Source organism: Anomaloglossus baeobatrachus, chromosome 4, assembly GCF_048569485.1.
Source record: "Anomaloglossus baeobatrachus isolate aAnoBae1 chromosome 4, aAnoBae1.hap1, whole genome shotgun sequence".
Lineage (NCBI taxonomy): Eukaryota > Metazoa > Chordata > Amphibia > Anura > Aromobatidae > Anomaloglossus > Anomaloglossus baeobatrachus.
Window position 1 is genome coordinate 429,182,862 of NC_134356.1, and position 23,402 is coordinate 429,206,263.

General features: G+C 43.1%; 1 protein-coding gene across 1 annotated transcript in view; it reads right to left on the minus strand.

Annotated features, from left to right (window-relative positions):
- Positions 1 to 23,402, minus strand: part of ARSA (arylsulfatase A) — a 58,923-nt gene that overhangs the window by 30,505 nt on the left and 5,016 nt on the right. Inside the window, exons 2-4 of the mRNA XM_075345437.1 lie at positions 19,984 to 20,224; positions 18,784 to 19,002; positions 6,141 to 6,310 (exon numbers count right to left, since the gene is read on the minus strand). Coding sequence (XP_075201552.1) covers positions 6,141 to 6,310; positions 18,784 to 19,002; positions 19,984 to 20,224 — 630 coding nt within the window. The remainder of the gene's footprint in view (positions 1 to 6,140; positions 6,311 to 18,783; positions 19,003 to 19,983; positions 20,225 to 23,402) is intronic.

A 23,402-nucleotide genomic window follows, 5' to 3' on the forward strand; every position in this document is an offset into this window, starting at 1 on the left:
GATTTTGGCGGTTGGTGACTGTTCACATTGTCATCAGGCCTTGTCCACAGGCTATTTACTTCATGCAGCATTTGCTTGGACCTGTCCCGCCCACAGCCATGACTCAGTTATGGGTACGGGATTGAAATAGACCAGGTGAGTGCTGCTAAGAGCAGTTCTACTATTCATATGTGAGGCCGTATGGCACTTTTTATAAAAATATTTTAGTGTAGGACTGCCTCAAATGAGATTTGCCGTGACGTGGCGAGGCAGCTCAAGAAATTGCAATTTTTTGCCAAAAATCTCAAAATTTTTATAATAAGTACAGTTGGGAATGTTTAGTGCTGTAGTGCACATTTAGTGCTGGCTTTTTGTTTTTCTTCATTGAATTGGTCGGTGGCTGACCCCCACTTTGCTATGCACCCCAATTTGGGATGTATTCCATCTGTCTAGATTTTGGCGGTTGGTGACTGTTCACATTGTCATCAGGCCTTGTCCACAGGCTATTTACTTCATGCAGCATTTGCTTGGACCTGTCCCGCCCACAGCCATGACTCAGTTATGGGTACGGGATTGAAATAGACCAGGTGAGTGCTGCTAAGAGCAGTTCTACTATTCATATGTGAGGCCGTATGGCACTTTTTATAAAAATATTTTAGTGTAGGACTGCCTCAAATGAGATTTGCCGTGACGTGGCGAGGCAGCTCAAGAAATTGCAATTTTTTGCCAAAAATCTCAAAATTTTTATAATAAGTACAGTTTGGAATGTTTAGTGCTGTAGTGCACATTTAGTGCTGGCTTTTTGTTTTTCTTCATTGAATTGGTCGGTGGCTGACCCCCACTTTGCTATGCACCCCAATTTGGGATGTATTCCATCTGTCTAGATTTTGGCGGTTGGTGACTGTTCACATTGTCATCAGGCCTTGTCCACAGGCTATTTACTTCATGCAGCATTTGCTTGGACCTGTCCCGCCCACAGCCATGACTCAGTTATGGGTACGGGATTGAAATAGACCAGGTGAGTGCTGCTAAGAGCAGTTCTACTATTCATATGTGAGGCCGTATGGCACTTTTTATAAAAATATTTTAGTGTAGGACTGCCTCAAATGAGATTTGCCGTGACGTGGCGAGGCAGCTCAAGAAATTGCAATTTTTTGCCAAAAATCTCAAAATTTTTATAATAAGTACAGTTTGGAATGTTTAGTGCTGTAGTGCACATTTAGTGCTGGCTTTTTGTTTTTCTTCATTGAATTGGTCGGTGGCTGACCCCCACTTTGCTATGCACCCCAATTTGGGATGTATTCCATCTGTCTAGATTTTGGCGGTTGGTGACTGTTCACATTGTCATCAGGCCTTGTCCACAGGCTATTTACTTCATGCAGCATTTGCTTGGACCTGTCCCGCCCACAGCCATGACTCAGTTATGGGTACGGGATTGAAATAGACCAGGTGAGTGCTGCTAAGAGCAGTTCTACTATTCATATGTGAGGCCGTATGGCACTTTTTATAAAAATATTTTAGTGTAGGACTGCCTCAAATGAGATTTGCCGTGACGTGGCGAGGCAGCTCAAGAAATTGCAATTTTTTGCCAAAAATCTCAAAATTTTTATAATAAGTACAGTTTGGAATGTTTAGTGCTGTAGTGCACATTTAGTGCTGGCTTTTTGTTTTTCTTCATTGAATTGGTCGGTGGCTGACCCCCACTTTGCTATGCACCCCAATTTGGGATGTATTCCATCTGTCTAGATTTTGGCGGTTGGTGACTGTTCACATTGTCATCAGGCCTTGTCCACAGGCTATTTACTTCATGCAGCATTTGCTTGGACCTGTCCCGCCCACAGCCATGACTCAGTTATGGGTACGGGATTGAAATAGACCAGGTGAGTGCTGCTAAGAGCAGTTCTACTATTCATATGTGAGGCCGTATGGCACTTTTTATAAAAATATTTTAGTGTAGGACTGCCTCAAATGAGATTTGCCGTGACGTGGCGAGGCAGCTCAAGAAATTGCAATTTTTTGCCAAAAATCTCAAAATTTTTATAATAAGTACAGTTTGGAATGTTTAGTGCTGTAGTGCACATTTAGTGCTGGCTTTTTGTTTTTCTTCATTGAATTGGTCGGTGGCTGACCCCCACTTTGCTATGCACCCCAATTTGGGATGTATTCCATCTGTCTAGATTTTGGCGGTTGGTGACTGTTCACATTGTCATCAGGCCTTTTCCACAGGCTATTTACTTCATGCAGCATTTGCTTGGACCTGTCCCGCCCACAGCCATGACTCAGTTATGGGTACGGGATTGAAATAGACCATGTGAGTGCTGCTAAGAGCAGTTCTACTATTCATATGTGAGGCCGTATGGCACTTTTTATAAAAATATTTTAGTGTAGGACTGCCTCAAATGAGATTTGCCGTGACGTGGCGAGGCAGCTCAAGAAATTGCAATTTTTTGCCAAAAATCTCAAAATTTTTATAATAAGTACAGTTTGGAATGTTTAGTGCTGTAGTGCACATTTAGTGCTGGCTTTTTGTTTTTCTTCATTGAATTGGTCGGTGGCTGACCCCCACTTTGCTATGCACCCCAATTTGGGATGTATTCCATCTGTCTAGATTTTGGCGGTTGGTGACTGTTCACATTGTCATCAGGCCTTGTCCACAGGCTATTTACTTCATGCAGCATTTGCTTGGACCTGTCCCGCCCACAGCCATGACTCAGTTATGGGTATGGGATTGAAATAGACCAGGTGAGTGCTGCTAAGAGCAGTTCTACTATTCATATGTGAGGCCGTATGGCACTTTTTATAAAAATATTTTAGTGTAGGACTGCCTCAAATGAGATTTGCCGTGACGTGGCGAGGCAGCTCAAGAAATTGCAATTTTTTGCCAAAAATCTCAAAATTTTTATAATAAGTACAGTTTGGAATGTTTAGTGCTGTAGTGCACATTTAGTGCTGGCTTTTTGTTTTTCTTCATTGAATTGGTCGGTGGCTGACCCCCACTTTGCTATGCACCCCAATTTGGGATGTATTCCATCTGTCTAGATTTTGGCGGTTGGTGACTGTTCACATTGTCATCAGGCCTTGTCCACAGGCTATTTACTTCATGCAGCATTTGCTTGGACCTGTCCCGCCCACAGCCATGACTCAGTTATGGGTACGGGATTGAAATAGACCAGGTGAGTGCTGCTAAGAGCAGTTCTACTATTCATATGTGAGGCCGTATGGCACTTTTTATAAAAATATTTTAGTGTAGGACTGCCTCAAATGAGATTTGCCGTGACGTGGCGAGGCAGCTCAAGAAATTGCAATTTTTTGCCAAAATCCTCAAAATTTTTATAATAAGTACAGTTTGGAATGTTTAGTGCTGTAGTGCACATTTAGTGCTGGCTTTTTGTTTTTCTTCATTGAATTGGTCGGTGGCTGACCCCCACTTTGCTATGCACCCCAATTTGGGATGTATTCCATCTGTCTAGATTTTGGCGGTTGGTGACTGTTCACATTGTCATCAGGCCTTGTCCACAGGCTATTTACTTCATGCAGCATTTGCTTGGACCTGTCCCGCCCACAGCCATGACTCAGTTATGGGTACGGGATTGAAATAGACCAGGTGAGTGCTGCTAAGAGCAGTTCTACTATTCATATGTGAGGCCGTATGGCACTTTTTATAAAAATATTTTAGTGTAGGACTGCCTCAAATGAGATTTGCCGTGACGTGGCGAGGCAGCTCAAGAAATTGCAATTTTTTGCCAAAAATCTCAAAATTTTTATAATAAGTACAGTTTGGAATGTTTAGTGCTGTAGTGCACATTTAGTGCTGGCTTTTTGTTTTTCTTCATTGAATTGGTCGGTGGCTGACCCCCACTTTGCTATGCACCCCAATTTGGGATGTATTCCATCTGTCTAGATTTTGGCGGTTGGTGACTGTTCACATTGTCATCAGGCCTTGTCCACAGGCTATTTACTTCATGCAGCATTTGCTTGGACCTGTCCCGCCCACAGCCATGACTCAGTTATGGGTACGGGATTGAAATAGACCAGGTGAGTGCTGCTAAGAGCAGTTCTACTATTCATATGTGAGGCCGTATGGCACTTTTTATAAAAATATTTTAGTGTAGGACTGCCTCAAATGAGATTTGCCGTGACGTGGCGAGGCAGCTCAAGAAATTGCAATTTTTTGCCAAAAATCTCAAAATTTTTATAATAAGTACAGTTTGGAATGTTTAGTGCTGTAGTGCACATTTAGTGCTGGCTTTTTGTTTTTCTTCATTCATTTTCTGTAATACAGAACGAAGGGCCAACAAACCTTTGTGGGAATTATTTTTAAGTAAGATTGTTTATGAACTATAGACTGTCAGACAAAATATGCAGTCACGGCTGACTTTAAAGGAGTTGACAGTGCTGTGGTCGGCTAAAACAATAGATTGCTGTTAAATTTCACTTGATGAACTTGAAGTCTTTGTTTAAATCATGTATTTTGATTAACTATAGATTAATAATGTAAAAATGAGGATATGTATGGTGGTCATCAGGAACATTAACATTTATGACGCATTTATATGGGCTCTTGTTAAAGGCACAAAAACGGCCAATCAATTAAAATCAAATCAATCGTCGCTAACTGTCCTGTTTACACAGGCCGACAAATACTGGTGGGAACAGAAGGATTGCGAACACGAATATTCCGTTCTCACAGAGCATTATATTACAGACAGCAGTTGCTTGTACACATTGTGCAATGTGCTGCTGATAACAATGATCTTAATGTACATTCACCCGATGAAGGTGCATTGTGTAACTTCTTAAAGGGAATCTGTCAGCAGGTTTTTCTACTTCACCTGAAAGCACCATGATGTAGGCAAAGAGATCCTGAATCCAACAATGTATCACTTAGATTATTGTGTGCAGCTGTTCTCACACAGTGAAAGATTTTTAATTTTGTATGTAGCAGTGCTGGGAGAGCTATCCCCGCCTACAACATGATTTTGGTAAACCTTTCCGCAGACAGAAGCTGCAAATCACAGAAGTGGGGGTGGAGTCAGAATACAACTCACTGGCTTTTCAGATCCACTAATTATAAAGATAAAAGGCTTAACCTAACATTACAGGTAAACAAAAAACACACTTTTAGATATGAGATGGCTTGCTATAAACTGCATGTTAACTCTTAAGGCCCAGTCACACACAACGACTTACCAGCGATCCCGAAAACGATGCGACCTGATAGGGATCGCTGGTAAGTTGCTGGGAGGTCGCTGGTGAGATGTCACACAGTCAGATCTTACCAGCGATGCAGGAACGATACAGGTCGCAGTCTCGACCTATATAACGATCTCCGCAGTCACTGTGACCCTGTCACACAGTGTCAAACACAACGATGTGTCCTGCCCAGAAGGACATCGCCTTTGAAGAAAATGGCCTGGACCATCCTGCAATGACCGGCGACCTCACAGAAGGGGCCTGATCGCTGGTAGGTGTCACACATAACGAGATCGCTCATAACGAGATCGCTAACAGGATCGCTACTGCGTCACAGAAACCATGACTCAGCAGCGATCTCGTTATGTGTGACGGTACCTTTACAGCACGCTGGCTTCAGATTGCATCACAAAAACGTCCTGTTAGAGTCCCTTTAAGATAATTACTATCATTTTTACACTTTTAAACTGGACGACAAGCATACTGAGATTTTCCAATAAGACACAAACTGTGTGAAAATATTGCTCATTCTGATTGTTACATCTCAGATGCAGTCATCACAGTATTGAACTTCGTATATACTCCTACAAGGAGTAGGAGGAGTACAAGGTTATGAGGAGTGAAACACATCTGGGTATAATATGATTTATGTTTAGTTTCAAAGCAAAGAAAAAAAATTAAAAAAGTAGAATGCACAAAAATAATAAGACCACGTGCACACATTGAGTATTTGATGAGGTTTTTTACCTCAGTTTTTGTAAGCCAAAACCAAGAGTGGGGAAAAAAATACAGAAGTGGTGCTGTGTTTATATTATACGTTTTCTCCAATTGTTCCACTCCCGGTTTTGACTACAAACACTGAGGCAAAAAAACGCAAACTCAACGTGTGCCCATGGCCTTAGTGCATGTCATACACGTCTACATAATGGCAGAAGACATTTCCACTTGATATGAATAGATGAAGTTACCCATTGTCAGAAGTAAAGATGATGAGCGTGTCGTTCTGAATTCCCATATCCCACACAGACTTTACCAGTTCCCCCACTGTTCCATCGACTTCCATCAAAGCATCCCCGAATTTTCCCCTTTGAGAATACCCTGCATACTCAGCACTTGCAAACTGAGGATAATGCGTATGCTGAGGAAAAATAAGATCCATGTAACTAAATGGCGTATTCAATCTCGATCAGCTAAATTCGCTAAACATAGAAACAATAATATAAATTGATAAAACAGAACAAATACATCCAGAGAGTAGACATTGCAATTACTTGTACTTTTACATTAGCTAGTAAATTCTCAGTTTCTTCTAAAGTGAAACGATACTAAAATACTGTGAATTGGAGTTCCAGAACACAAGAATGGATAGTACACATAGTATATAGTCAAATACACTCTTAATAGCATCTAGTGCTCTTAAAGGGCTTGTCCACTATTTGCACAACCACTACTCATTCCCTTTGTTCACCCCCGTAAAAATAAATAAGCCTATACTCACCTCCGGTGCGGCCACAGTTGCATCGATTGAAGCTGTGTTCCAGGGTCCCATGTGACTTTGTTATGAAATGCGAGCCCCGCGACCAATCAAAGGCAGCTTCCTTCTACCCGCCTTCAGGCATTTGAGCAGGAATCACTGCAGCGCTCACATACTGCTCAAATGTCAGAAGGCGGGGAGACAGATGGCAGGTGCTGATTGGTAGCAGGGCCCGCATGTCATAACAATGGCACGAGGGCTCCCGGAACGCCCACGTTCAGATATCGATAGAACCGCAGCCACACCGGAGGGAAGTATAGGCTTGTTTATTTTTATGGGGTCGAACAAGGCGGATGAGAAGTATTTGTCCAAGTAGTGGACAATCCCTTTAAATTGGACCTGTGACTGGTTCTGAAGGGGCCAGTCTTTGCTCCTACTTTATTCTTGCTGCGCCCCTGAGTATTCCAGTTTTCTTGTTTAATCCATCATTTGGTTCCAGAGATATGGGACTGTTTATTGCTAATTCTTATGGTCGTTACAAGGAGCCATACTTATGAAGTACAGCATAAAGACATGTCCCCAGGGAATCCTGCAGGCTACCCCTCTTTATAAAGACCATAGAAACAGCTCTAAAAAGACCAATATCTCTGGAACTGTATAAAAAAAGAAAAAAAAAAAAAAGGAGGACAAATTTAAGAACAAGAAATGAGCACTTTTGACCTACCAAGTGACATTCAAATAGGTGGCCAACCTTTATGATAGGTAATCAATATCAGAACAGTGCGGGTCCTGAAAGGCCAGGTGATCAGCCGAGTGAAGAGTGAACTGTGAGGGGCATAGCTCTATACAGAATGTTGTAGTCCTGAAAGCTATGACAGCTTTGTCCCTTGAATTCAAGAGCAATCTATCCCTTTCATTTTAATAGGATAGAACTGTAGAATCATTCACAGCCACTGCACAAAGTACAGAACTATGGCACTTCTGGTGCACTGCTGCCCTTTCACTTAGATTGTAGAGACCAGTAGTATTACTGCTATTACACAATGTGTCAAGCTGTTCCAGTTTTGGACCACTGCATCACCTATTAGCTGATCAATGGAGGTGAAGGGATTTGGCCATCAATGATAAAATCACAGAAAACCCCCTTAAGCTGCCCATACACTGTGTAGAGGTCCCTAGAGGGGACTATTAAAAAAGAAAAAAAAAAAAAGTTCAAATCACCCCCCTTTCGCCCCATTGAAAACTAGAGGGTTAAAAAAAAAAAAAGAAAAAAACAAAACACACATTTATATCATTGTGTTTAGAAATGCACAATCAAAATATAAAATCAGTTAACCTGATTGGTAAATGGCGTAGCACATTTTTTGGTAGCCGTATATTTTGCGCAAAATAAAAGACAATCAAAATGTAGCATCTCTACAAAAATGGTACCGTTAAAAATGTCAGTTCGAGACGCCAAAATTAAGCCATCACCAAGCCCTAGATCCCAAAAAATGAGAATGCTACGGGACGCGGAAAATGGTGCAAAACATAAACCACTGTTTTGGACAAAGTTCGGATTTTTTTAAACCCCTTAGATAAAAAGTAAACCTATACATGTTTGGTGTCTACGAACCCGTACCCCAGTCACAATGTATAGGGGAATAATGAAAATCAGAACTGCTATGGGACAACTAGACTGAAAAATACAATGGACTATCTGAAAAAAGTGAAAAACATTAAAATGGTATGTGCATAACTGCTATGAATAATAAAATTGTCTCTCCAGTAAAGGAGACAAACTCTAGCACAGCGCCACCTATTGGAAGTAGCGATCCTAAAAGTCACAAGTGGATTTTCAACAATCCTTTGAAATATGACTCAGGATATATAAGCCAGATCAGAATCCCAATTTGCAGACACGGTGTTTCGGGGTGCTTGCCCCTCGTCAGTGCAAAGTATGGGGGTGTCTGATCTGGCTCATGAGAAAGCTATGTGGGGACCACGGGGGAACACTATTCTCCTTAAGGAGACTTTGCAAGCCAGTCTGGCTGCCAGGTAAGGGGACTTATAGCTGCAATGCCCCTCTGGGAAATATTCAAATTGTCTCTCCAGTAAAGGAGACAAACTCTAGCACAGCGCCACCTATTGGAAGTAGCGATCCTAAAAGTCACAAGTGGATTTTCAACAATCCTTTGAAATATGACTCAGGATATATAAGCCAGATCAGAATCCCAATTTGCAGACACGGTGTTTCGGGGTGCTTGCCCCTCGTCAGTGCAAAGTATGGGGGTGTCTGATCTGGCTCATGAGAAAGCTATGTGGGGACCACGGGGGAACACCCCGAAACACCGTGTCTGCAAATTGGGATTCTGATCTGGCTTATATATCCTGAGTCATATTTCAAAGGATTGTTGAAAATCCACTTGTGACTTTTAGGATCGCTACTTCCAATAGGTGGCGCTGTGCTAGAGTTTGTCTCCTTTACTGGAGAGACAATTTGAATATTTCCCAGAGGGGCATTGCAGCTATAAGTCCCCTTACCTGGCAGCCAGACTGGCTTGCAAAGTCTCCTTAAGGAGAATAGTGTTCCCCCGTGGTCCCCACATAGCTTTCTCATGAGCCAGATCAGACACCCCCATACTTTGCACTGACGAGGGGCAAGCACCCCGAAACACCGTGTCTGCAAATTGGGATTCTGATCTGGCTTATATATCCTGAGTCATATTTCAAAGGATTGTTGAAAATCCACTTGTGACTTTTCGGATCGCTACTTCCAATAGGTGGCGCTGTGCTAGAGTTTGTCTCCTTTACTGGAGAGACAATTTGAATATTTCCCAGAGGGGCATTGCAGCTATAAGTCCCCTTACCTGGCAGCCAGACTGGCTTGCAAAGTCTCCTTAAGGAGAATAGTGTTCCCCCGTGGTCCCCACATAGCTTTCTCATGAGCCAGATCAGACACCCCCATACTTTGCACTGACGAGGGGCAAGCACCCCGAAACACCGTGTCTGCAAATTGGGATTCTGATCTGGCTTATATATCCTGAGTCATATTTCAAAGGATTGTTGAAAATCCACTTGTGACTTTTAGGATCGCTACTTCCAATAGGTGGCGCTGTGCTAGAGTTTGTCTCCTTTACTGGAGAGACAATTTGAATATTTCCCAGAGGGGCATTGCAGCTATAAGTCCCCTTACCTGGCAGCCAGACTGGCTTGCAAAGTCTCCTTAAGGAGAATAGTGTTCCCCCATGAATAATAAAAAAATTGAAAAAAATCCAGCACTCAAAGCATTCAACTGAAATTGTTTTATATTTTATTCATTGATCTGTGTAATTATTAAAGACGTTTCGGTCATCCGACCTTCATCAGTTTACACTACAATAAAAAGATACATAAAAGATTTTTAAGTATACAGAAATAATGGCATTATACAATCATGGTAACAAAAAAGGGCAGAAATATTCACCACATTATAATGCATGAATCATGAACTATGATATACAAAAAATGTCAACAAAAAGACAAAAGTGAAGAATCTGTCAGTTGAGCCGCTTCACTAGCAGATATAATGTCCACCTAAAGATATAATTGAAATACAGATAAAATGTAGCATAATAGAACCATTATACAACAAAAGGGAAACCAAACAGGAAACCCAAAAATTTATCCAAAAATGTGTATCTTGCTAATATAGAAGGACAAAGAGCCTAAGCACCAGCACTGAAACACTATTCTAATCTAATAAAACAGACAATACACAGAAATACCAAGCAATGAACACTCACCAGAAAGGGCTCTGTAGAAGTATATGAAAAAGCTGGACCAGAGGAAAAAGCTGCCCGTCCGGGTCTGCAGTCAATGTAATCTGACAGTCCAATGTCCAGATTTAAATAGACCGCTCAATTAGCTCATTAACAAGTTACAGAGCGTCACTTCCGGTCTGGAGACCGGAAGTGACGTCACGGAGCGTCACTTCCGGTCCGAAAACCGGAAGTGACGACACCGGCTGGCAAAGTGTAAATCCTGATGGTTGGCAACTGTAGACTTACACAGACAGCCACTCCTCACCGCGGAACGTCACTTCCGGTCCGCAAACCGGAAGTGACGATCCTGGTTGGCAACATGTAAATCAGATGGTTGGCAAGCGCTAAAATTGCGCTGACTGGCAATGTCCCCTTATGCAATAACCATGAACTAAGGGTAATTAAGCCCAAAATAGTGTAATGAATAAGAGACTCTATGGGTAACATTATTTGAAGACAAATTACCTAAAAGGTCAAATAAAAGAAAAGATAGAAGAAAATAAAATAAGAGGACTAAGGGAATGGTGTATTTATTCGAAATCAATTTAATAATTTTTTAATTATTTTTTATTTATTTTTTTATTTATTTTTTAATTTTTTATCAACTATAGTCAACCCTAGTAAAAAAACAGGAAAAAAGAAAAGGAAAAGAGAAAAGCTAAGGGGAATGTACATAAGAAAATGGAGGGGGGGGGGGGGGGGAAGGGAAAGGAAAGGGAGGTGGGGATTGGAAAAGGAAGGGGGGGGGAAGGGGGGACTATGGAAGAAAGGGATCAAGGGAAAATTAGTAATGTGTAGAGAAAACTAAAACTAGGGAAAAAGCAGGAAAAAGGATTATGTTAAGAAAGAAACAGGAAGAAGATTATAAGAAAATACCTAAAGGGACCGGTCATCATCAAGTCAGTGATCAACTCCTCTGAAAAAGATAATAATAAGTAGGCATAAATGAATGTAAAGCTATAAGAAACTAGAAGTATCGAAATCACGATTAAGGCCTTTGGGCTCCAAAGTCTGAAGAGTAAAAATCCAATACGCCTCCCTTTGTTTCAATTTTTTAACCCTATCGCCTCCTCTTCTATTTGGCAAGACCTGCTCCAACACCTGAAACCGTAATTGACTAACACTATGTCCCTGTTTATGAAAATGAGATAGAAGAGGTAAAGTCAATCTCTCACACCTAATGGTGGATTTATGTTGTGATATACGTTCCTTAACAGTCTGGGTGGTTTCGCCTACATAGAGTAGGCCACAAGGACACTTCACTACATATACAACATAAGATGTCTCACAGGTGAAAAAACCTCTAATTGGATAACCCCGACCACTGTAGGGATGCAAAACTCTATCACCTTTCAACACATTACTGCATTGGGCACAATTTAAACATGGGAAAGTACCACGTCTCTGGGTATAAAGATGAGTTTGAACGGGTCCAGTCACACCGGCGCCCACATCAGCTCTCACCAATTTATTACTGAGATTGGACGGTCGTCTAAAACAAGGAAGAAAAGGTGATTTAAATTCTTCCACCTCAGGGTACCCTTTACGCAAGATGTTCCAATGACCTCTGATGAATTTATGAATTTTGTAAGAGAAGGGATGGTAAGTATGAACGAAAGCCAAACGTTTATCTCTAGTCTTACCAATAGAAGATTCGGTATTCACACTACACTATTCAAAACCTCCTGTGGATAACCCCTCGCCAGAAACTTAGTCCTCATCTCCTGTAATCTGGTATCTTTAATTTCTTGTTGGTTAACAATCCTATGTACCCTAAGAAACTGGGACTTAGGTATAGAATTCTTCATGGCCTTGGGATGACAACTATCATATGCGAGTAAGTTATTCCTGTCCGTCGACTTTATGTACAAATCAGTTTGTAAATGTCCATTCTCTAATTTCGTAACAGTGACATCTAAAAAATTGATATGATGTAAATCATATTGTATAACAAATTGAAGTTCAGACCAAATGCTGTTAATGTAATTATGGAACTCCATGATGGAATCCAACGGGCCAACCCATATGCAAAAAACATCGTCAATAAATCGCTTCCAACACTTGCAGTGCTCTTGGAATCCCTTATGTGGATATATGAATGTATCTTCAAAGTAAGACATGTACGTATTTGCATACGGGGGCGCTACGTTGGACCCCATCGCGGTCCCCTGTTTTTGAATATAATAGATGTCCTGAAACAAAAAGAAATTTTCAGTTAACACTATTTGTAATAAGTCCAGACAGAAATCACTTGTATCACTCGAAAAGTTATGTTGTAACAATAACTCACGAACTGCTGACATGCCCTTCTGATGTACAATAGACGTATATAAACTTGTCACATCCCAAGTCACGAGAAAAGCATCAAATGGAATGATATCAAGCCCACGAATCACCTCTAGGAAGTGACCAGTGTCCAACAGGAAAGAAGGAATGTTTTTAGTCAAAGGAGTAATAATTTTCTCAAGTAAGATAGCTAAAGGGGAAAGGATAGAGTCCGTGCCCGCCACTATTTGGCTTTCGTTCATACTTACCATCCCTTCTCTTACAAAATTCATAAATTCATCAGAGGTCATTGGAACATCTTGCGTAAAGGGTACCCTGAGGTGGAAGAATTTAAATCACCTTTTCTTCCTTGTTTTAGACGACCGTCCAATCTCAGTAATAAATTGGTGAGAGCTGATGTGGGCGCCGGTGTGACTGGACCCGTTCAAACTCATCTTTATACCCAGAGACGTGGTACTTTCCCATGTTTAAATTGTGCCCAATGCAGTAATGTGTTGAAAGGTGATAGAGTTTTGCATCCCTACAGTGGTCGGGGTTATCCAATTAGAGGTTTTTTCACCTGTGAGACATCTTATGTTGTATATGTAGTGAAGTGTCCTTGTGGCCTACTCTATGTAGGCGAAACCACCCAGACTGTTAAGGAACGTATATCACAACATAAATCCACCATTAGGTGTGAGAGATTGACTTTACCTCTTCTATCTCATTTTCATAAACAGGGACATAGTGTTAGTCAATTACGGTTTCAGGTGTTGGAGCAGGTCTTGCCAAATAGAAGAGGAGGCGATAGGGTTAAAAAATTGAAACAAAGGGAGGCGTATTGGATTTTTACTCTTCAGACTTTGGAGCCCAAAGGCCTTAATCGTGATTTCGATACTTCTAGTTTCTTATAGCTTTACATTCATTTATGCCTACTTATTATTATCTTTTTCAGAGGAGTTGATCACTGACTTGATGATGACCGGTCCCTTTAGTTATTTTCTTATAATCTTCTTCCTGTTTCTTTCTTAACATAATCCTTTTTCCTGCTTTTTCCCTAGTTTTAGTTTTCTCTACACATTACTAATTTTCCCTTGATCCCTTTCTTCCATAGTCCCCCCTTCCCCCCCCCCCCCCCTTCCTTTTCCAATCCCCACCTCCCTTTCCTTTCCCTTTCCCCCCCCCCTCCATTTTCTTATGTACATTCCCCTTAGCTTTTCTCTTTTCCTTTTCTTTTTTCCTGTTTTTTTACTAGGGTTGACTATAGTTGATAAAAAATTAAAAAATAAATAAATAAAAAAATAAATAAAAAATAATTAAAAAATTATTAAATTGATTTCGAATAAATACACCATTCCCTTAGTCCTCTTATTTTATTTTCTTCTATCTTTTCTTTTATTTGACCTTTTAGGTAATTTGTCTTCAAATAATGTTACCCATAGAGTCTCTTATTCATTACACTATTTTGGGCTTAATTACCCTTAGTTCATGGTTATTGCATAAGGGGACATTGCCAGTCAGCGCAATTTTAGCGCTTGCCAACCATCTGATTTACATGTTGCCAACCAGGATCGTCACTTCCGGTTTGCGGACCGGAAGTGACGTTCCGCGGTGAGGAGTGGCTGTCTGTGTAAGTCTACAGTTGCCAACCATCAGGATTTACACTTTGCCAGCCGGTGTCGTCACTTCCGGTTTTCGGACCGGAAGTGACGCTCCGTGACGTCACTTCCGGTCTCCAGACCGGAAGTGACGCTCTGTAACTTGTTAATGAGCTAATTGAGCGGTCTATTTAAATCTGGACATTGGACTGTCAGAATACATTGACTGCAGACCCGGACGGGCAGCTTTTTCCTCTGGTCCAGCTTTTTCATATACTTCTACAGAGCCCTTTCTGGTGAGTGTTCATTGCTTGGTATTTCTGTGTATTGTCTGTTTTATTAGATTAGAATAGTGTTTCAGTGCTGGTGCTTAGGCTCTTTGTCCTTCTATATTAGCAAGATACACATTTTTGGATAAATTTTTGGGTTTCCTGTTTGGTTTCCCTTTTGTTGTATAATGGTTCTATTATGCTACATTTTATCTGTATTTCAATTATATCTTTAGGTGGACATTATATCTGCTAGTGAAGCGGCTCAACTGACAGATTCTTCACTTTTGTCTTTTTGTTGACATTTTTTGTATATCATAGTTCATGATTCATGCATTATAATGTGGTGAATATTTCTGCCCTTTTTTGTTACCATGATTGTATAATGCCATTATTTCTGTACACTTAAAAATCTTTTATGTATCTTTTTATTGTAGTGTAAACTGATGAAGGTCGGATGACCGAAACGTCTTTAATAATTACACAGATCAATGAATAAAATATAAAACAATTTCAGTTGAATGCTTTGAGTGCTGGATTTTTTTCAATTTTTTGATCTGGGGTGGGACCCTATCCAAGCACCAGCGACTATAGAAGGAGTGCCACATTTCTATATTTTATATGCTATGAATAATAGGAATGAGAGATGTTTAGCCATTGTATTGATCAATGCAAAGGAGCCCCAAAACCAAACGCCAAGGTAATCTCTATTTTTGGGGTCCCTAACCTACGTGTAACCTCACCTGCAGTTAAAAAACTTTCTCTGTACGGGAAGCCAAGGACCAAGCTATATATGTGAAATAAGAAACATTGCTATGGGTGGGGCAGGGTTCTCAGACAGCAAGTGCATACTAATTAAAAAATGTACGTCTGGAACACCATGGTGTGAACAAGGTGCAAGACTCAAAAATATACAACTAAATAATTATCCTATTACAGTCATATGTAAAAGTTTGGGCCCCCCCCTATTAATGTTAACCTTTTTTCTTTATAACAATTTGGGTTTTTGCAACAGCTATTTCACTTTCATATATCTAATAACTGATGGACTGAGTAATATTTCTGGATTGAAATGAGGTTTATTGTACTAACAGAAAATGTGCAATCCGCATTTAAACAAAATTTGACCGGTGCAAAAGTATGGGCACCCTTATCAATTTCTTGATTTGAACACTCCTAACTACGGTACTTTTTACTGACTTACTTACTAAAGCACTAAATTGGTTTTGTAACCTCACTGAGCTGTGAACTTCATAGGCTGGTGTATCCAATCATGAGAAAAGGTATTTAAGGTGGCCACTTCCAAGTTGTTCTCCTATTTGAATCTCCTATGAAGAGTGGCATCATGGGCTCCTGAAAACAACTCTCAAATGATCTGAAAACAAAGATTATTCAACATAGTTGTTCCGGGGAAGGATACAAAAAGTTGTCTCAGAGATTTAAACTGTCAGTTTCCATTGTGAGGAACATAGTAAGGAAATGGAAGAACACAGGTACAGTTCTTGTTAAGCCCAGAAGTGGCAGGCCAAGAAAAATATCAGAAAGGCAGAGAAGAAGAATGGTGAGAACAGTCAAGGACAATCCACAGACCACCTCCAAAGACCTGCAGCTTCATCTTGCTGCAGATGGTGTCAATGTGCATTGGTCAACAATACAGCGCACGTTGCACAAGGAGAAGCTGTATGGGAGAGTGATGCGAAAGAAGCCGTTTCTGCAAGCACGCCACAAACAGTCGCCTGAGGTATGTAAAAGCACATTTGGAAAAGCCAGTTACATTTTGGAAGAAGGTCCTGTGGACTGATGAAACAAAGATTGAGTTGTTTGGTCATACAAAAAGGCGTTATGCATGGAAGCAAAAAAACACAGCATTCCAAAAAAAGCACTTGCTACCCACAGTAAAATTTGGTGGAGGTTCCATCATGCTTTGGGGCTGTGTGGCCAATGCCAGCATCGGGAATCTTGTTAAAGTTGAGGGTCACATGGATTCAACTCAGTATCAGCAGATTCTTGACAATAATGTGCAAGAATCAGTGACGAAGTTGAAATTACGCAGGGGATGGCTATTTCAGCAAGACAGTGATCCAAAACACCGCTCCAAATCTACTCAGGCATTCATGCAGAGGAACAATTACAATGTTCTGGAATGGCCATCCTAGTCCCCAGACCTGAATATCATTGAAAATCTGTGGGATGATTTAAAGCGTGCTGTCCATGCTCGGCGACCATCAAACTTAACTGAACTGGAATGGTTTTGTAAACAGGAATGGTCAAATATACCTTCATCCAGGATCCAGGAACTCATTAAAAGCTACAGGAAGCGACTAGAGGCTGTTATTATTGCAAAAGGAGGATCTACAAAATGTTAATGTCACTTTTATGTTGAGGTGCCCATACTTTTGCACCGGTCAAATTTTGTTTAAATGCGGATTGCACATTTTCTGTTAGTACAATAAACCTCATTTCAATCCAGAAATATTACTCAGTCCATCAGTTATTAGATATATGAAACTGAAATAGCTGCTGCAAAAACCCAAATTGTTATATAGAAAAAAGGTTAACATTAATAGGGGTGCCCAAACGTTTTCATATGACTGTAACTACAAGTTAGTAACATTATCAGACATGACAGGTTCCCTTTAAAAAATGTAATAAAATATTATTGTATTATTATGTTATATTATTTTGGGGGGTGCTTTATTTGTCATTTTATTTTATTAGATATGGGGATAGATAAAATTATGAATGGAGGATATTGTTATAAAGAAAAAAGGTTAACATTAATAGGGGTGCCCAAACTTTTACATATGACTGTATTTAGGGAGATAGAACTCCACAGCACCATACAAGATAAGGGGTGGGTCCAAATTTTGTTGGATCCCCACACCAAGCACAAACTCTATATCATATCATAAAAGGGAGGACAAGAGTTTTTAAAGTGCAACACAGTACACAATTTTATTCAATACACTGCTTGGGTGAACATCCAAAACATCATAAAAGCATGTTAAAAATATGAGTAACGGGCGACCCCCCATATAGTGGAAGGTAAAACAGACTATGACATGCTGGCTCAAAACCATTCAATGAAACACTGCAAGTCACAGGGAAACATACAGACATTGCATATCAAGTAAGCTATATTCATAACCATATTGGATTCCATATATAATGTGGCATAGCATTAGACATAGCTATAGATGCAAGTCATCTGGTATATTTACCCACAGTCCCATGGGGACCCCTGTACAAGCAGGCTGTAAAAATAAGAGGTAGAGCCAAACACGTCAGCTGGTAAAGATAAGGGGGGGGGGGGGGGGCTCTTGTGGTTTCCTGCCACTTCTCAGGTCTCAGTGTTTTGGCTACATCAGTGATGTCAAGTTGACAGCTGACATCACCACTGCAGCCAATCAGGGAGCTCACTGGCTTTTACCATGTCCTTGGCTAAACCAATCAGCTCAGTGGTTAGATGCACTGGTGATGAGAGCTGTTAAAGGGAATCTGTCACCAGGTTTTTGCTACCCCAGCATATTCCTGAGCTGTCTATAGCTGCTAGATATGCAGCAGAGAAAACATTGATTTTATCAAAAGGACAACAAACAGTTCAGTAAGTTAACCATTGCTGGAATCAGGGTTTCTGCCCCTACATTATGCTGCTCTCAGATTAGGTGGCAAAAACCTGGTGACAGATTCCCTTTAATGAGAAGTGACCACTGAAGGCAAAGCACAGAGACTGGAGCAGCTGCGTTTGAGTTGCTGCTGATGCTTAGTCATGACTGGTAAGTTTAATAGAAGTGTGGCTAATGGTAGAAAATGACATTATATTCTCCCTGCAGCTGCTTACTTCAGTCATCGGGGCAGTCACTGCTCATGACACAGTGTGTTATAATCTTTCTTCCTGCACATTGATTAATAACCTGCTCTACAACGTGTGTGTAGAACAGGCTGTCAATCAATGTGCACGGGTAGGGATAACAGCACAACCAGAGTATATAGTGTGTTGTGACTGTACACCCCCTGTACGAACCACAGTACTGGAAGCAGCTGCATGGAGGATACAACTTCACTTTCTCCCTGTAGCTGCTGTTCCAATATGGCAGCCAGACATGACTTAAATACTATTTACCTGCAGATTACCACTATATCTGCAGGTAAATAGTGTTTTTGGATGTGACAAGTTCCCTTTAAAAAGCTATAGATTTTCTATTATACCTTTGAACACTTACATGTGGTGCGTAGTACAGAAAGAATGGTTTCTTTTCTTTCACTGCTTTATGAATGAATGCCTTGCTGAATTCCCTATATAGAGAAACTAGTCCAGGAAAGTTCACAGGTTGCTGCAAGATCTGCTCATTGATGAATACAGGAAGAAGAGCCTCCCCCAAGTCACATGTCCCATAGCACAGTGTTTTTGGAGGGAAGCATGTCAAGTTCTGGCAGGGACCCTGTAGAAATAAATGATGAATATGTATAAATATAATACAGTACAGCAATGACATCATGACAAAAGTTTAGAGGTGTTCATAATGATATGCAATTAAAGTTGGTGTTAATCAATTTGCGTGACCAGATACATTGGCCAGGTCATAAATCTCTGGCTGCGAGAACTGCCTTTTAGGAAATGTTCACTGAGTTTTTTCAGGAGTTTTCGGAGCAGAAACTCAGTAGAGACTCTTGCAATAGTCTTAAAAAAAAAACTCCAAAAAAAACCTCAGTGTGAACATACACTTAAGGGTGCTTTACATGCTGCGATATCGGTAACGATATATCGTCGGGGTCACGTCGTTAGTGACGCACATCCGGCGCCGTTAGCGACATCGCAGCATGTGACACCAAGGAGCGACGATCAACGATCACAAAATCGTTCAAAAACGGTGATTGTTGACACGTCACTCGTTTCCTTAATATCGCTGCTGCCACAGGTACGATGTTGTTAGTTGTTCCTGCGGCAGCACACATCGCTATGTGTAACACCGCAGGAACGACGAACATCTCCTTACTTGCGTCCACCGGCAATGCGGAAGGAAGGAGGTGGGCGGGATGTTACGTCCTGCTCATCTCCGCCTCTCCGCTTCTATTGGCCGCTTAGTGACGCCGCAGTGACGTCGCTGACAAGGTATGTGCGTGTGACGCTGCCGTAGCGATAATGTTGGCTACGTCAGCGATCACCAAATGTCGCACGAGCGACAAGGGCGGGTGCTATCGCGCGCGACATCGCTAGCGATGTCGCAGCGTGTAAAGCACCCTTTACCTACCAGCACCCGTGGTTCTTCTTTTGATTAGCCAGAGTGGTGCAACATCATCGCGACGCAACACACAAGTGACTTTGTCCGTGGCCGGTTAATCAAAAGATGAGCTGCGGATGCCAGCAAGTAAGAGGAGGTTCCCACGGTAGTCTATGGATGAGGTTCTAGAAATCATTTTACCTGATCATGTGAAAAAGGAACGCCCAAATAGTTCTGAAATCCTTGTCGTGTGGGCAGGAAAGTCCCATTACGCCCCAGGCCCAGATGCCATTTGCCTGCCATGGCTGTGACATATCCACGAGATTGTAGTATTTCAGCAATGGTAACCTCATTCAGAGGTAGTCCTCCCACCGAGCTGGGGTAAAACACTCCAGGGTACACTCCAGAACGGGATTGGAAACGGCCTGTCAGGAGACCAGCTCTGAAAAGATAGAAAATAACAGAGCATATGTCAGAATATTAATAGATGAAGTCTGCAAGTCTTTTTAAGTACTTGTTATGATTGTTGGACATCACGAAGTCTGTAGGAGGAAAAAAGTAAGAAAACAATAGTACATACGTTATACAAAAAGCAAGCAAGAAATGGGTCATGGGCTTTATCTATAGCAGTGCTCCTCAACCCTGCATATCTTCATGGGGAAGGGGAGTCAGTTTGTCACTTCTGGATGGGTTGGGGTCCTGGAACATCACTCAGAGCTGAATGGGGCTCTCAAAGGGGTTGTCCAGTCTAAAACGACAAATCTGTAGTCACTGTGATTGCAGACTTGTGAATCCTTACATCATTGCCCGCTACGAGGAGTCTCTGGTTTCAGAGCCAGGAGTGGCGGTCATGTGACGGCAAGTATATAATGTACAAACTCCTGGACAGAACCTGACCACACTTTTTCCGGCTTTGCGCAATACACTTGTGACAAGCACGCACCGGGGCCTGGGGGGGTGACTTGTTACTGGGCCGGCTCTGTGCTGCTCATAGGATGTCACGGCGACAGGGCCTGGTTCCATGACCCCGGTGGAGTCGTTTTAATAAATGGCTGCTGAGTGTGGGGGAATATGTACAGGGGAGATGTATGCTGTGGTATGCAGCAAGATGGGTGCTGCTGCTGCTGCTCAGTTCCCTGGGGGTCGGTGGTGATGCAGCTGAGTTGGTATAGCTCTCCACAGGTAGAGCTAGGCCCCAGGCTTTTGGGAGTAGTAGTCTTTACGAATGATGGAGGGACTTAACGTTGGGGTGCAGGACTGAGGACGCCGGTAATAACTGGACAACACAGGGGCCGTAGTTTCCTTTACCTTTTACTCGGTAGTGGTTCTCACCCGTATGGCAGGCAGCACGAGTCTTTCACTGGTGCTGTTCCGCTGGTCACGGCTCCTGGCACTAATATGCTACTGTGCACCGGGCGCTCTGTGGGCCAGAAGACCTGTAGTCTCCTGCCCTCCAGATTTAACTGCGGGGACTTCAGTACCCACGCAGTCTCGGACTCTGGTGTCCGGTACTCTGCGCTTGGCCCAGAGGTAGCTCTGGAGCAGCCCTCTTCTCGGCAACCGTCTTCTCTCTACTCCTGACTTATTCTGACCTGCTTAGTTTCGTGTGTGTGTGTGTGTGTGTGTGTGTGTGTGTGTGTGTGTGTGTGTGTGTGTGTGTGTGTGTGTGTGTGTGTGTGTGTGTGTGTGTGTGTGTGTGTGTGTGTGTGTGTGTGTGTCTAACCCCTCTTCCAGGCCAGAATGCATAGGGAAGCTCCCCTCAAACCGGGTTCTTGAGCTCCCCCTTTTGGTTTGGAGTTAGGAAGTGTCGAGTGCTGGTGCGCTAGCATGGGGGGGCCCCCCTCTTGCTTCCAGGTATAAGGTCACCCCCCATGAGGAGGGTAACATTACTGTGGCAACCAGACCACTAGGGTGCCATACTAGTATTGAGCAACAAGGAAACAGTCGTCTAGTCGGATTCTAGCTGGGAGTATGCATATTGCAGAGTTGAAGTCACATGACCGTCATGTCCGGCGCTGACATCAGAGAATCCTCACAGCACGCTGTGTGGACGATGTGAGGATTCACAAGTCTGTAGTCACATAATGTCAATGTAAAGACTTGTCTTAAAACCAGACAACCTCTTTAAGAGCCCCATTCAGCTCTGAGAGATGGTCCCCAGTCACAACCAGGCCCCCAACCACTTCAGAAGTGACACTTAGTGACACCACATTATTGATATAATGACAGAAACACTTTCCCCACAAAAAACAAAACACCAAGATCTTGTGCCCCCCCCCATTATAGGCAGCATACGTGCATCCAGAAGTTTTAATTTCACCCCCATTTGTCATTCTCGCATCACGCACACTCAAGAACCTCTACAACCGGTAACATATTCTTAACTCATACTACTATTGTTATCCTACCACCATACCCACATTGAGATCTGCATTTATATGTGTGGCTACTAGGAAAAGTCACCATCTGGAGATCGGCTCTGCATGGCGGATTGGCAGACAGCTGCGAGCCACACATTATGTTCCTGCAAGCAGGGGAGTAACTACCGCGGTCACAGCGGTCGCCATTGTGACCGGGCCCGTGAGCTTAGGGGCCCGGTGGCCGCCCGGCAGTTCAGCAGCCAGCTCCTGTCAGTGAGGGAGGAGCTGCGCTGACCTGTCACAAACCACGCGGCGGCTATATGACCCGCTGCCACCGCCGACACCGAGTCCCCCTGCCTGGTGTCAGCAGTGGCAGCGGGGCCCCCTCCCCCATCACCGCGCACAGTAATGTTGAAGCATAGAGCTGCCGGCGGCACTCTATGCATCATCATTCCCCTCTCCGTGCCTGCGCGGTGACGTCACTCCTGTGCGACTGCTGTGCTCAGAGTGCACAGAGCGCAGGACGGAGGACGCCAACCGGAGCACCGGGAGAACGAGAAGGGGGGAGGACGAGCAGCGGTGGAAGAGGAGAGCGGTGAAGACACAGCAGCGGCTGGGGAATGAGGGGAGCAGTGAGGAAGAGCAGCGGCTGGGGAATGAGGGGAGCAGTGAGGACGAGCAGAGGCTGGGGAATGAGGGGAGCAGTGAGGACGAGCAGCGGCTGGGGAATGAGGGGAGCAGTGAGGACGAGCAGCGGCTGGGGAATGAGGGGAGCAGTGAGGACGAGCAGCGGCTGGGGAATGAGGGGAGCAGTGAGGACGAGCAGCGGCTGGGGAATGAGGGGAGCAGTGAGGATGAGCAGCAGCTGGGGAATGAGGGGAGCAGTGAGGATGAGCAGCAGCTGGGGAATGAGGGGAGCAGTGAGGACAAGCAGCGGCTGGGGAATGAGGGGATCAGTGAGGACAAGCAGCGGCTGGGGAATCAGGGGAGCAGTGAGGACGAGCAGCGGCTGTGGAATGAGGGGAGCAGTGAGGACGAGCAGCGGCTGGGGAATGAGGGGAGCAGTGAGGACGAGCAGCGGCTGGGGAATGAGGGGAGCAGTGAGGACGAGCAGCGGCTGGGGAATGAGGGGAGCAGTGAGGACGAGCAGCGGCTGGGGAATGAGGGGAGCAGTGAGGTCGAGCAGCGGCTGGGGAATGAGGGGAGCAGTGAGGACGAGCAGCGGCTGGGGAATGAGGGGAGCAGTGAGGATGAGCAGCG